Source organism: Catharus ustulatus, chromosome 24 (genome assembly GCF_009819885.2).
Source record: "Catharus ustulatus isolate bCatUst1 chromosome 24, bCatUst1.pri.v2, whole genome shotgun sequence".
In the NCBI taxonomy this organism is placed as follows: Eukaryota; Metazoa; Chordata; class Aves; order Passeriformes; family Turdidae; genus Catharus; species Catharus ustulatus.
In genome coordinates this window covers 4,746,699-4,759,278 of record NC_046244.1, presented here as the reverse complement: position 1 = coordinate 4,759,278, position 12,580 = coordinate 4,746,699, and the positions used below count along the sequence as shown (strand labels likewise).

At 51.6% G+C, this 12,580-nt stretch overlaps 1 protein-coding gene across 1 annotated transcript in view; it reads left to right on the top strand.

The window, feature by feature from the left end:
- Window positions 1-12,268, top strand: part of AJAP1 (adherens junctions associated protein 1) — a 38,328-nt gene extending 26,060 nt beyond the window's left edge. The window contains exons 4-6 of the mRNA XM_033079320.1: window positions 1,612-1,854; window positions 2,964-3,094; window positions 7,619-12,268. Coding sequence (XP_032935211.1) covers window positions 1,612-1,854; window positions 2,964-3,036 — 316 coding nt within the window. The 3' untranslated portion in view covers window positions 3,037-3,094; window positions 7,619-12,268. The remainder of the gene's footprint in view (window positions 1-1,611; window positions 1,855-2,963; window positions 3,095-7,618) is intronic.
- The last annotated feature ends 312 nt before the right edge of the window (window positions 12,269-12,580 follow it).

The following is a 12,580-nucleotide window of genomic DNA, read 5'->3' as shown; positions in this document are numbered from 1 at the left end:
AGTCGCAGCAGTGAGCGGTACGAGTCATTGATCCGGCTGACCACAGCTTGGCAGAACAGCTCAGTGACTGTGCTGAAGCCAAAAAGGGGAAAAAATAAATCCAGTGAGCAGTATAGAATGGAAATGCTTTACAGTAAGTGAAATTGAGAAATCACCAGAGAAAATCCTCAGCAGGGGAGTGTGGGCACCACTCAGGTGAAGAAACAGTACCTGGGAGTTTGCTCAACCCAGAACCAAACTGCCTTGTTTTACTGGGTGACCCTGGGGTGTGTGTGGGTGCTCTGTGGCAGGGCTGACCCACATCACACGCTCTGGCCCTGACCCCAGCGGGGACACAGACGCTGTCCCTGTCCTGTAGCTGGCACTTGTCCCCCTCGAGCAGGATGGGTGAGTGATGGCTGCATGCCAAGCAGTCCTTCTTGTCACTGCTCCTCCTGCACACGTGGGGAGACAGCAGTTGGTTTCGGGCTGTCTCCTTTGGTTGCATCAACCGGAGCGGAGCTGGCAGTGCCTGCTGCTGGCAGATGCTGCCACCCCGGCCAGCACTGCTCCTGGCAGAGCCCCACACTCTGTCCCCAGGACTGCCCCTCCACAGACAGTGCTGGCATCCCCAGCTCCCACCGCCCTCGGAGCTGCCACCTCCCAAAATTCCAGCATCCTGCAAGGCGCTGTCAATCCCATCTGGAAAAAGTGGCATCTTAATTAAATCAGTGTCTAGACCCTGAAATAGGACCAGGCTGATTGAGGGCGGCTCCTGCGAGCTGGGGTTCTCCTCATCTCTGACGTGCTGAGCCAGAAGTGTTGTGCAGCCACGAGATCCTGATGAAGCCTCTAGAGCTGGAGGAGCCCCTGGAGAGCAGGGCTGCCCTGCCAGCCATCCCTCTGCTGTGTCACACCAGGTCCTGAGCTCATTTATCCTGAGAAGTTCCAACCTGTTGGTGTCTCCCAAATGGAAAGGATTTCACTGCATTGTTCTCACCTACATATTTTCACTTAAGAAAAGGCTTTTGCTTCCTGCAGGTACAAATGTGTGACTCATTATGTCATTCCTCTGATGGGAAAAAGCTTGTGTCTAAAATGTAAATTTGATTATTAAAAAAAAGCACGGAGCCAAATGACTGCTTGTGGCTGATCTTTCCAATTCTGAATTGGAATCGGAATTTCTGAATTCTAATATAATATTGAGCAGTCTGTAATGACTGGTCAATCAGGTCAGTTCCCATGCCAAGTTTCAGGGATACACTGTGCCTCCTGTCCCTTCTGTTTTAGCTTTTAAGGCCATCACAGACTTACAAAAATGATGGAGGTCACAGACAGATAATGGGATGGGACAAGGGGAATGGTTTTCAACTAAAGGGAAGACTTAGATTAGACCTTAGGGGAGATTTCTGCCCTGTGAGGATGGTGAGGCCATAGCACAGTCTGCCCAGAGCAGCTGTGGCTGCCCCATCCCTGGAGGTGTCCAAGACCAGGTTGGACAGAGACCAATCAAGACCTGATCTAGTGGAAGTCATCTCTGCCCATGGCAGGGGGGTGGAACTGGAGGGTTTTTAAGGTCCCTTCCAACCCATCCCACCCACAATTGTCTGATTCTCTCTCCCCCCCGCCCAGCTGCGCGCAGAGCGGGCGCCCACGGCGCAACAGCCACCAACGCAAGCTGGACCAGCAGGAGGAGAGCTGCCAGAACCTGACTGACTTCGCCCCCGCTCGCGTGCCCAGCGCCCTCGACATCTTCACCGCCTACAACGAGACGCTGCAGTGCTCCCACGAGTGCGTCCGGACGCCCGTGCCCGTCTACGCAGAGGACACGTTGCACTCGCCCGGGGATTATAAAACAACCTTCAATGGAAACAGGTGAGGTGGCGCCGTGTTCTCCAGTGGGTGAGGAGCGCCATCCTGCTGTGCTGATGGGGTCCCTGGTGCTCAGGGGTGATGTGCTTGGAGCGTTTGGCAGAACCACCTTCCTCTTGGGTGCTCACTGGGATGAGGTTGGGTGGGTGCCTCAGCAGTCCTGCAGGGCTGGGCGAGCTCAGCACCACACGGTGTTCAGTTCCCAGCTGCTGCTGCTGCTGCTGCCAGCACATAAAATGCCACTGGAGCCATTTTTCCAGCGCCCGTGCTGTCTCCTCAGTGGCATCGGCAAAGCTGCTGGGCTGCAAACGAGCGGGTGATTAATGGAGGAGCAGGCGGCGAGAGCCAAATGAAGCGTTTGGCTGCTGTGAAATGACGGCAGAGCGCTAACAAGGAGCGTCACTGGCAGCCAAGGGATGTGGCCGTGCCCTGCCAGCCCCTTGCCTGCCCAGACAGAGGGGATCAGGAGCGATGGGGCTGGGAGTGATGTTTCCCCCACCACAGGCTGTTTCCAGAGCGCTTTCACTGGGTGCTGGTGTGGTTTCACCATATGGTAAATGTGTGTTGCCATCAGAGGTAGAGGGGAAGCCAGGCAGAGAGTTTTGAGGGAGAAAATGAGCAGTTGATGCTCCAGGCAGCCTCAAGGAACCACAACATGTGTGGAAGCCACAGCCCATGTCTGGCTGCCCCAAGGACAGGTCTGGAGCCAACAACTTCACTGATGCCTTTTCAGTCAGCATCTCTTGCATGTGTGCAGGGTTCTGCTCGTCTGAATTTTCCAGGGTTTCTCCACATCCTGGAAGGTGGAGAGCTGGCAGGGATTGTCACACCATGTTGTTGGGTGTTCACAAGCCTTGGTTTGATATGAACTGCAGCCAGCTGACTGAGAATGCCTGTGGTCTGGCTGGCAGAGATCACAGCTTTTCCACCATCCAGGGATGCTTTCTGGGACCCACTATCCCAGAGCACTTCCAGGCAGCCTGGTGAACCCAGACCCACCCAAAGCATCACTCTAGAGAGATGTAAAAAAGCTGATTGTGCAGCAGGCCACCCCGGCTTGCACCGTGTGTTACGTACCAGCGTGTACAAGCCCCTCTTTCTGCTCACTGCAGACCCTCTTCTTCTGACCGGCATCTTATTCCCGTGGCCTTTGTGTCTGAGAAATGGTTTGAAATCTCCTGCTGACTGGCCGAAGCCTGTTTGACTTCTGGGGGCAGGGCAGACGCCAGCGGGCTGTTTCCTGGTACGTACCGCGCTCCCTGCGTCCATCCCGCATCCATCCTGTGCCCCCACCGTGCCCTGCCTGGTGCCATCCCCCCATCTGCACTTCCTGCAGTGTGACTGGACGTATTTCATGCCGTGGATGGGGCACTGGGAGCCAAACAGCTTTTCCAGGGAGGTTAATTGCAGACAGGCCCACACTAACTGGAATGGACAAGGACTCAAAAGCAAAGGGTCTCTGGAGCAGCCTTGAACTTCAGCCTGATCCCATGGTTCCAGCCCACCTCTAAAACCTCAACAAGCCACAGTAATTTCCATGCTGGGAAATGGCCTGATCTGTAATTAACCTCTGGTGGCATGATGGACAGTCCACCTTGTCCGAGCACCACACGTCTGGCATGCACCAAAATCTGAAAGCTCCTTTGGTGATGTTTGCTGTCATGAGCACTTCCATGCTCACTGCAAGGATGCTGGGGTCCTCCTCCTCTCCCTCCTCCTCCTCCTTCTCCTCCTGCTGATCTGCAAAGCCAGCCCTCTGAGCAGTCCCCAGCAGCCTGTGGTGTTGCTGTGACTGAAGGAGTACAGTGATGTTGTTCTGGTTGCAAGAGTACAATCTTTGGGGATTTTCTTCTCTTTTGTTGAGTTGGCCTGAGCCGTTTTCACCTCCTTCTGTCACTTTTGAAGGTGGTACAGCTGATAGCATTGGCAGGAAAAGTCTGTGTGTGCCAGCTTGCCCTGGGCAGTGGTGCCCACTCGAGCCATGTGCTCAGGTGAATTAATTGTTCTGTCCCAAGTCCCTGCTGTAATGAATCATGTATTCAGTGTAAATGAAATTTCCAGCCTTCCCTGGCTGCAGCTCACTTGGAATAGGCTGTTTAACATTATGCACAGCTATTGAACACAGAAATATAATTAGATTAGAATGGAAGCGAATAAAAAGTTAATGGTCTCGGCCAGGCTGGGGCTGGCGGTGTCTAGACAGGGCAGGTGAGGGGTGTGCCAGTGCAGTGGGGCAGAGAGCAGGGATTCGTCTGGTACTGCCCCCCCAGAGCTTTTTCTGTCTGCAGCAGCTTCACTGGTGAAGGTTAAAGGCTCTCACTCCCATCTGCTGATATGCTCGTGTTTTTTCTCTGACTCTTTTGTTGTGGCCACTGTCTCAGGGGACAGAGGGCAAAGGAGCCCAGGCAGGAGCTGATGCCAGGAGTGAGGGCAGCAGGAGAATGAGCATGGAGGATCTGCAGGGAGCACCAGCCTCAGCAATAACCCACTGGCCCTTTTCCACCCTCAGTTTGTAGTTTGGGATGTGTTTTCATTGGCTTAAAGTGAATTTAAAAGAAATAACACATAAAGCAAGCCAGCTACACTCGATGCCATCCACAGCTCTCCATGCCTCAGGTAGAGGGAAGGAAGGAGCTGTTCGAGGCACTGTAGGAATCCTGTATGGATCCCACTGCTCCTGCCCCAGGTCCTGTGAAACCCCAGGCCAAAGACTGTGCCCTGGTCACCTCCATAGATTTCTTTAAATAGCCTGAAGCCATTCCATTACGCCTTATTAAATCCTTGAAATTCTCATTGACCCATTTTCATGGAATCCATAAAACGCACATTGACGCGCTCTGGAAAAATCCATCCAGCTCGTACCTGGAGCATTAGCCCTGTAATGGCACTTCAATTACAGATGCAATTCTGGAAGCTGCTGTTTGGTTTCATTAATGATAACAAAATGAGATTGATCCCAAACCTGTTCTACCTGTTCTCTGTGTGTTTACTCTGCATAGGTGTGGTTGCACCAGGGTGTTTCTGGGACATACTTGCAGAAGTGTGTCCCAGTACAAACTAGGTGCTGGTGGGAAATCCCTCAGGTGAAATGAGCATTCCAAGTTTCATGTGTCACTGTGTAAGGTGCAGATGGCATCGAGATGAGCTCCCTGCTACACTGTCCCTGCCACCATGGTTGCCTTGTGCTGTCACCAGCTGCCAAGTACCAGAGGAGCAGGGGGATGGAGGGAAGCAGAGGAGTGGAGGCACGGAGGATGCCTCTCCAGCTCTTGTTTCTAGGATGGAAAAGGAGATGCAGCTGCTTGGGCTGCACCGCTTCCGGGGGAGTGAGTGTTTCCTGGCTGGCATCCACAACCACAGCAAGGTCACCTGAAGGGGACAGTTGCTGTTGACCCACTGTACCACAGCAGAGGATAAGGATGCTCTGGAGCATGTGCAGCTTTTTGTCTGGAGGGGCTACATGCAGCTTTCTCCTCACAGCCCTTTTTCCTAGTGTTTTAAACATTTTAATTGACAGCACTTCCCAGCTCTGAGCTGTCTTGTTGGCACATTAGTGCTCCTGATGGTGTGGGCACAAGGCAGGTGGCATGTCCCAGGACAGGGATGGCAGGACAGAGGTGCTGCAGCTGTTTTGTCAAGATGAGCACTGGAAACCAAGTTGGGATTTAATGTGAACTTCACATCTGACCGTCCATCAGCCTGGTGTGAAGACTGACATAGTGCTGCCCAGCTGGCACCCTGGCCTTGGGTGATGCAGACAGCATCATCAGGCTGGGCTGAGCAGTTGAAGCAGCAGATACAAGGGACAGCACTGAAGAGCTTCTCCAGCCTGGAGAGCTGCAGGCAGTGCCACTGTTGTGTCAGGAAACCTGGTGAAACTCATCCAGGTACACAGGGAGCAGATGTTGAAGCTATTTCCTGGGGTCAGATTCCTCCTGCTCCAGCAGGAGCCGCGGGGAGGGTTCCTGTGCTGCAGGCACGGTCCCCACCAGGACACTGTCCCTCCCCACAGCAGGTGATGCCGCCCGTGGCAAACAGCTGGTGCAGCTTTCCAGCAGACTGCCTGTGCTGGCAGCCAGGCCCCACTGGAGCACCAGCTCCTTGGGAGATGTCACACCTCGGTGGATGTCACACCTCAGCAGCAGCTGCTGGCAGCTACTCCTGCAGGCAGAGAAGTCTGTCTGCAGCAACCTGACTGCACACAGCCTCCGTGTGGCGCTGGGCTGGGTAGGTGAGGAGTGGAGCAGTCAGTGCAAGCTCTCAGGAGTGACCTGAAGGGAGGGATGGAAAGGAAAACTTCTCTTGACTAGTGCCAGTGGTGCTGGAGGAGCACCCAGACAGAGGCAGGAGCATTGCTACTCTGCAGACCAGCACAGGACATGTGCCAAACACTTGAGTGGCTTTGTCCAGGCACCACAGCACAGGGTGGCTGATTTGGCTTGATTTCATCCTGGCTTTGGGGCTTTCTAAAATGAAGTTTGAGATTCTGCATTATTCTTGTCCTTAATCCCACTCTCTTTGACTGAAAAACCCCATGGAATGAGATTATACAAAAATCTGTAAGGTTGATCAAGCGCTGACCTACTTTGCACAAAGAGGCTATTTGGGATACAATACCGATTGTACACCCTGCCACCGTGCATTAACCAGTGCTCCCCCAGAGCCACGGCACGCTGGCACCGCTGGCAGGGAGGGGCACTTTGGGGCCTGCAGCTGTGCTGGTTTGGTGACACCAGCCTGACCCTGCCCTGGCACAGGGCAGTGAGAGCCGACAGCGTTGTGCGGTAACGCCGCGCTCGAACACGGCAGCAGCTGCTGCGCTGGCCCCGTTCTGCCTAACAACAGCAAATGGTTTGTGTTAACATTAACAGATAATGAGTCATCATAAAAGATCCAGGCTTGTCTTCGGAGGAGTAGCAGCAGTCCCAGCACAGCCCCAGCACAGGAGATTAAGGACTCGGGAAAATCTGTCTCGCTAATTAAGACTTCAGGGTTGTTCTTGGAGATGGTGTATTGGGCATTTTTGCTTTAAAATAGCGGTTTTTTAGAGAAAGAACCCTGGGACAAAAAGCACACCATGTTCTGGATGCTGATGCCAGCCAGGCAGAGGGCACAGATTAGGGATGTGTGGATTAGGAATGCACTGCTCTACGGGGTGTAGGTACCTGCTGGCAGCTGTCTTTGGCACACTCAGCTGTGCTACAGCTCATGAAATGTCACAGATATGTAGAGCAAGTGGCCACACGCCAATGATGGGGAGTGATTGTCTTCACATTGAGGGTCCAAGATTGCATAGGGAGACATCTTCCAGTAGATGGTAAATAAATAGCTTAAGGACTTTGATAGGATCTCTGGTTTGGTGCTTAACCAATTCCCTATTGATTCTTTAGATTTAACTTCAGAAAATCTTGTTAGTGCTTGTCATCATCTGCTCGTCTGCCAGAGCACTCGCTTCTCAAAGGCCCGAGTGTGAGAAGCTGCAGAATGCAGGGATGCTTGGGAATAAATTCCATTCTGGAAAGACCCCAAGGAGAGAGAAATAGTGGTCCCAATCCCTAGCACAGACCAGCAGCTGTGGAGAAGGAGGAGGAGGTCACTGATACCCTGCTCCCTCCATGCTCTGCTCCCCCAGGAATCCTGCAGCTCCACAGCCAGGGGGGAATGAGGAAACCTCCAGGCTGTGGGGGATCATCCAAGCAGTGATGCAAGACACGGTGCAAATTCCCTGTCATGACTTAATCTTTCTTTTTCTTCTCGTCCTCAACAGGATTCCATTGGTGAACCTGTAAAAATATAAAAAAATAATGGGTTACCTGTACCTACCATTTCTGTTTACCAGTAGGAGACTCAAAGAGCAGCGTTCTATGGGCCAAATATATTTTTATAAAAATGAACACGCCTATAGGTAACTGCGTTGTCAAGGAGCACGTTTTTGGGAGGAGAGAAAGGAAAGTGTGCAAACAAAGAATCCCGTGGAGGAGAAGGAACCAGCAAGGGATGGAAAGGGAAGGATGAGCGCCTGGAGCCCGGCCATGGACGGTGACTCTGAACCTGTGCCAATAATACCATTATGTGCCATGAACTGATGCAAAGACTTTGCAAAGAGTCGAGACAATAACGCCTGGAAAGGTTGTGGAGGACGAGTGGGGCATCTCTTCTGGTGGGGTCATCCATTCCGGTCCATACGCGTACATACATACGGTATATGTAGAGAGAAAATATATATATATATATACACACACAAACTCTTTTTGTACTGTAGCAATTTTTGAAGATCTTAAATACTCATTTTTAAAGAAGATGTCATGGGCTAATAGTCTCATTTCTTTAACACGCATCATGCAAACTGGGTGATCTGATGTTTTCTACTTTGGCAGCTTGCCTGTCAACCTATATGTGTATATATAGGTAGACATATATACTTATATATACGTGTGTGTGTGTATGTATAGACATATATATGTATGTATACATATATATATATAATTTTGGTTCTTTTTGGAAATGCTTTTCCAGCGTTGCGACGTGACCGTGGTGGGAGACGGCCAAGGCTGTGCTGCCGGCGGGAAGCAGAGGAGAAGCTTCCCAAAACCATCCAGAGCACAGCTCAAGGCAGTGCTGAAGGTATTTCCAGGCTTCTGTATCCCGACACATCGTCAAGATCGATGGGAAGAAGCCGGAAATCCTGGGCCTGCCCCGTGTGCACAGAGCTGCAGTCTCCACCGTGCTAGGCATGACACCTCGGGGCTGGACGGGGCAGCTTTTAGGAGTGGACTTCCAAAAGATGGGCCTCTCTTGGCACAGAAGAAAAATTTTAGGAGTGGGTTTTTTGGAAAATGGCTTCTAAATTGGCCACAGCACCAAAGCTTACTCAGCCCTGTGTGAGAAACAAGAGGAAGGAGCTCGTTGCCTCCTGCCCCAGCCTGGGGCTGTGGGATTGAGAGAGCCTCTTCCTTTGTTCTCTTGGTCTTGGCTGGCTCTGCTGCAGCAGGAGAAGACACAGCCAGCTGTCCACAATCCTGGAGATCTCCTAATAGTGCTTAAAGGGAATTTTTGCCAGGGAAGCATGATTCTGCAGGCTCCAGTTTGATGTGTTGCTCTGAAAACACATCCATGCCCGTCCAGCTCCTGCTGGGGTGGGTGGTGTTCGTGGGTGCTGACCCTAAACCCTCTGTCCAAGTCTTTCCATGGAGTTGGGTGCTTGCCATGCCGTGCTGCACATCAGACACTGGGATGGGTCTCGCTCGGGTCCCTTCAATGTTAAAATGGGTGGAAACGACAGCAGAGATCAGACCAAAGTCCTCCAGTTCTTTTTGTAAACTGCCCTTGGTAAATACTAGTGTTTTTTTAGAATTGTCCAGATCCACGTTTCTACTCCCCCACTGATTACTCAGCTCCTTTTCTTTATGATAATGAACGTGCAGTTTAAAAACAACAAAAAAAAAAGTAGAACCCTGGTGGTGTTGCGCATAGCCACGCGTGCGGTCTCTTGTTCCCTTGTCCTTTTCTGTCCTTTTCCCATGGAATTGCACAGTCTGGATTATTTGTCCTGAATTTTTGGACGCTGCCTCAGACAGAAGTCTTCCTTGCCAGCCCTGACAATTACCTGCGGACTTGAGCCAACCATCCCCTGGGCAGAGCAGTGTCTCCTGGGTGGATCATGTCCGGCTCTCCAGAGCATTGGATGCCTCCAGGGAGGAGAGGAGACAGTGTCTTGCTAGACAAATGGCCCCCAAAGCTTTAGCTGTCCCTGCAAAACATGGGGACTGTCTGTCCTTGGGAAGCATGAAGTCTGAGCAACTGCTCCAGGGTCATCTCAGTGTCCTGGGGCTTTCCTGTGATGCTGGTGATAGTGGTGCAGCCCCTGCCCACAGGCTATCCTCCCTTTGTGACTTCATGGGAATCCATCTGCACCAGCTTTGAGCCTTGTTTCTTGTGCTTCTCCCCTTAATCTTCCTATTTATTTCATTCCCACAGGTATTCCAGTGTAATCGCGGTAGCAGTATGACAAGAAATCTCTCTCAGTTCCCTCATTGCAGGGCATCTGAAGCAGCATTCTGTGTTTCTGCATGGATGGAACCTGCTGCCCACAGGGAAGTTGTCAGGCAGAGCTGGGAGATGCCAGAGCAGCACAGGCAGCACTGGTGCAAGTGATGGTGATGATGGCAGGGGTGATGGAGAGGCACCTGGCTCACAGGAAATTCCCTGTGGAGCTGGGGAAGAGGAGGGGAAAGCGTGTGTGTATGTGTGTGTGTGAGAGAGAGAGAGAAGGAAGGTGAATCACTGTGACCCCAAGGATGGACACAGGTTTCAGAGGGCAGGACTTGCATGAGCTTCCCCCCCAGTCTGCAGCAGGACATGTCCTGGTCTCCCCGGAGCTGAGCGGTGAACCAGGCAACAAAAGTAGATGCACAATCTTCCCTTATTTATAAGGACCAACAGCACTTGCACTTTATCAGAGGAAGCCTCCCCCCATCCATGCTGGGCCACTGTGGTGGAGGGAGAGGAGGAGGAGGAGGAAGAGGAGGAGGAGGAAGGGCTGGGATGGAGCCGCTGATGCAGTGATGAGGCAGGATCCAGGCGTCCTAAGGTCTTGCACAGTGAAGAGAAATGAACTGTGGTGATTTCATTCCCTCCTATTGATGAAAGCCAAAAAACAAGAAAGAAATGGAAATAGAAAGTCACATTTCCATGGCATAGTCTATTGAGTAAGATCTTCCCACCATGGAAAAGCAGGGAAGCGTGGTGGTCTCAGACACGCTCCCATGGGAGCTTTGTCATGTTTTGGGCACATCATCTCACCCCGAGGTCTGGAAGCTTGAAAAAAGAAAAGTTTTGCTCATCGCTTTGCTGTAAGCCCTCAGCCCACTGCTACTTGTCCCTTTTCGGTTCATTTTCCAGATTCCTCAGCCCCTGAACAGTCCCTGAGAAACACACCATGGCAGCCAAGAGACTGCCACATTCCCCAGACGTGTCATGGAGTGTCTGTGTGTCACCCGCGGCTCTGTCTTAGAGAAAGTGGTGTGGGACAAGCCACCCATGGCAAGGAGAGGTTGGCTCTCCTTGGGCTCTGCAGCAAGTCCAGGCTTCCCAGAGCCATCCAGGACTCTCCTCCCTCCACATCCCTTGCAAACCCTGAGCAGGAGCCACAGGATGTGCCCTCCCCCCGGGCCAGGGAGTCGGTGCCGCTGCTGCCACCGGCACCAGTGGGCTTTATCCTGCACCAAACTGAGCTGGTTTGGGGCTCCATGTCCGAGCTCCTATGTCATGGCACCAACAGGGAGGGCTGCCAGGGTTTGGTCCTCAATCCCCTGACCTTTGAAAGCTGGGGGCTTCACCCCACAGCACCCAGGCAGAGCCGGTCCTGGGCTGGGCAGCCGCTCTCCTCTCCAGATCCGATCGTTTACCTTCACTCTGTCTTCCCAGCTGGAGAAAGGGCGGCCGGTGGCGGTGTCAGGAGCCGTGCTCCAGAGAACACCAGAGCTCCACGGGGCACCAGTGCTCCGTGGGGTCGAGGGCACCGAGCCTGCCAGGAGGTCACTGCAGCGATGGCAGAGCCGGGGTGGATTTCAGGTTACCTCTTCTCCACTGGCAGCTTGTTGCGAAGGAAGGTAGTTCAGCTGAAACGGTAGTTAAAAATAGTAGATATTCTACACATAATATATATTTTGTAAAAAAAAAATTAAAAAAAAATAAAATAGAACAAAAAATATATCTATCCTATCTCAGCCCGCCCATTTCAGGATGAATGTGGTTGGAATTTTCGTTCAACCAGATATTAAATCTGTATGCGATTTTTTCAAAACCAGCAAGAAATCCCTTGCCATTTCCAAGTCTGTGGGTTTGGTCTCCCGAGCTCATCTAATGCTTCTCACACATTTTTAAGAATTACTCTCAGCATTTGTAGGTACATTTTTAATAGTGTCACGAGTGGAGATAATATTTACTTTGAAAAAAGTATATGTTGCACAAAAATGTACACTAAGGGCACAGATTTCTGACCCAGATTCTTCTATTTTAGGTTCCAAGGGGTTTATTTTTTTGTTTGATAGGACATGTACAGTGAAGTTTACACTTTATTTTTATTTTGCCAAAACCCGTTTTTTCTAACATGAGACAGTTTTACTTTGTAACCGGTTTTACATCACTGAGTACTTCTTTATTTTCCTGGGGAAATCCTGCACCAGGAGGCATCCGGTGGAAGCGCCGTCACCTTTTGGCATTGTGGCTGCCCCACCCGCCCACAGTGCGAGCTGGGGCGGTGCCAAAAGGACCTTTTCTTCCCGAGCGGTTTTTAATTTGTCTCTGTCCGTGGAAGCCGTGTATTTGGAAGCACTGTAAATGCCACCCTGTCCCCTTGCCCTCTGTATATTTAGTACTCTGATGTTGCTATTAAAACTGATATGAGAACCGCGCAGCCGGTGGTGACTGGGTTCCTCCGTGCGTGGTCCCTGGGGAGGGGACGGGGTTGGTTTGGTGTCCAGGTGTGGGTTTTCTCTTTCGGTCCCTGATGGATTTGCCAGGACCGGAGAGTGCTAACATGTAACTAACTCTCAGAAAACCAACATTTTCATCAGCCGAGAAAGACCGGAGGCCACGCTTGACGATTTCCCGCAAGAGTTTATTTCATGCGAAGGGAGTCAAACATGGATTCTCTCAGAACAAAGGGCAGACACCTATATTTATAGGTTCAAGGAGGATTCAAACTACAACCAATAGAAGTTTACAC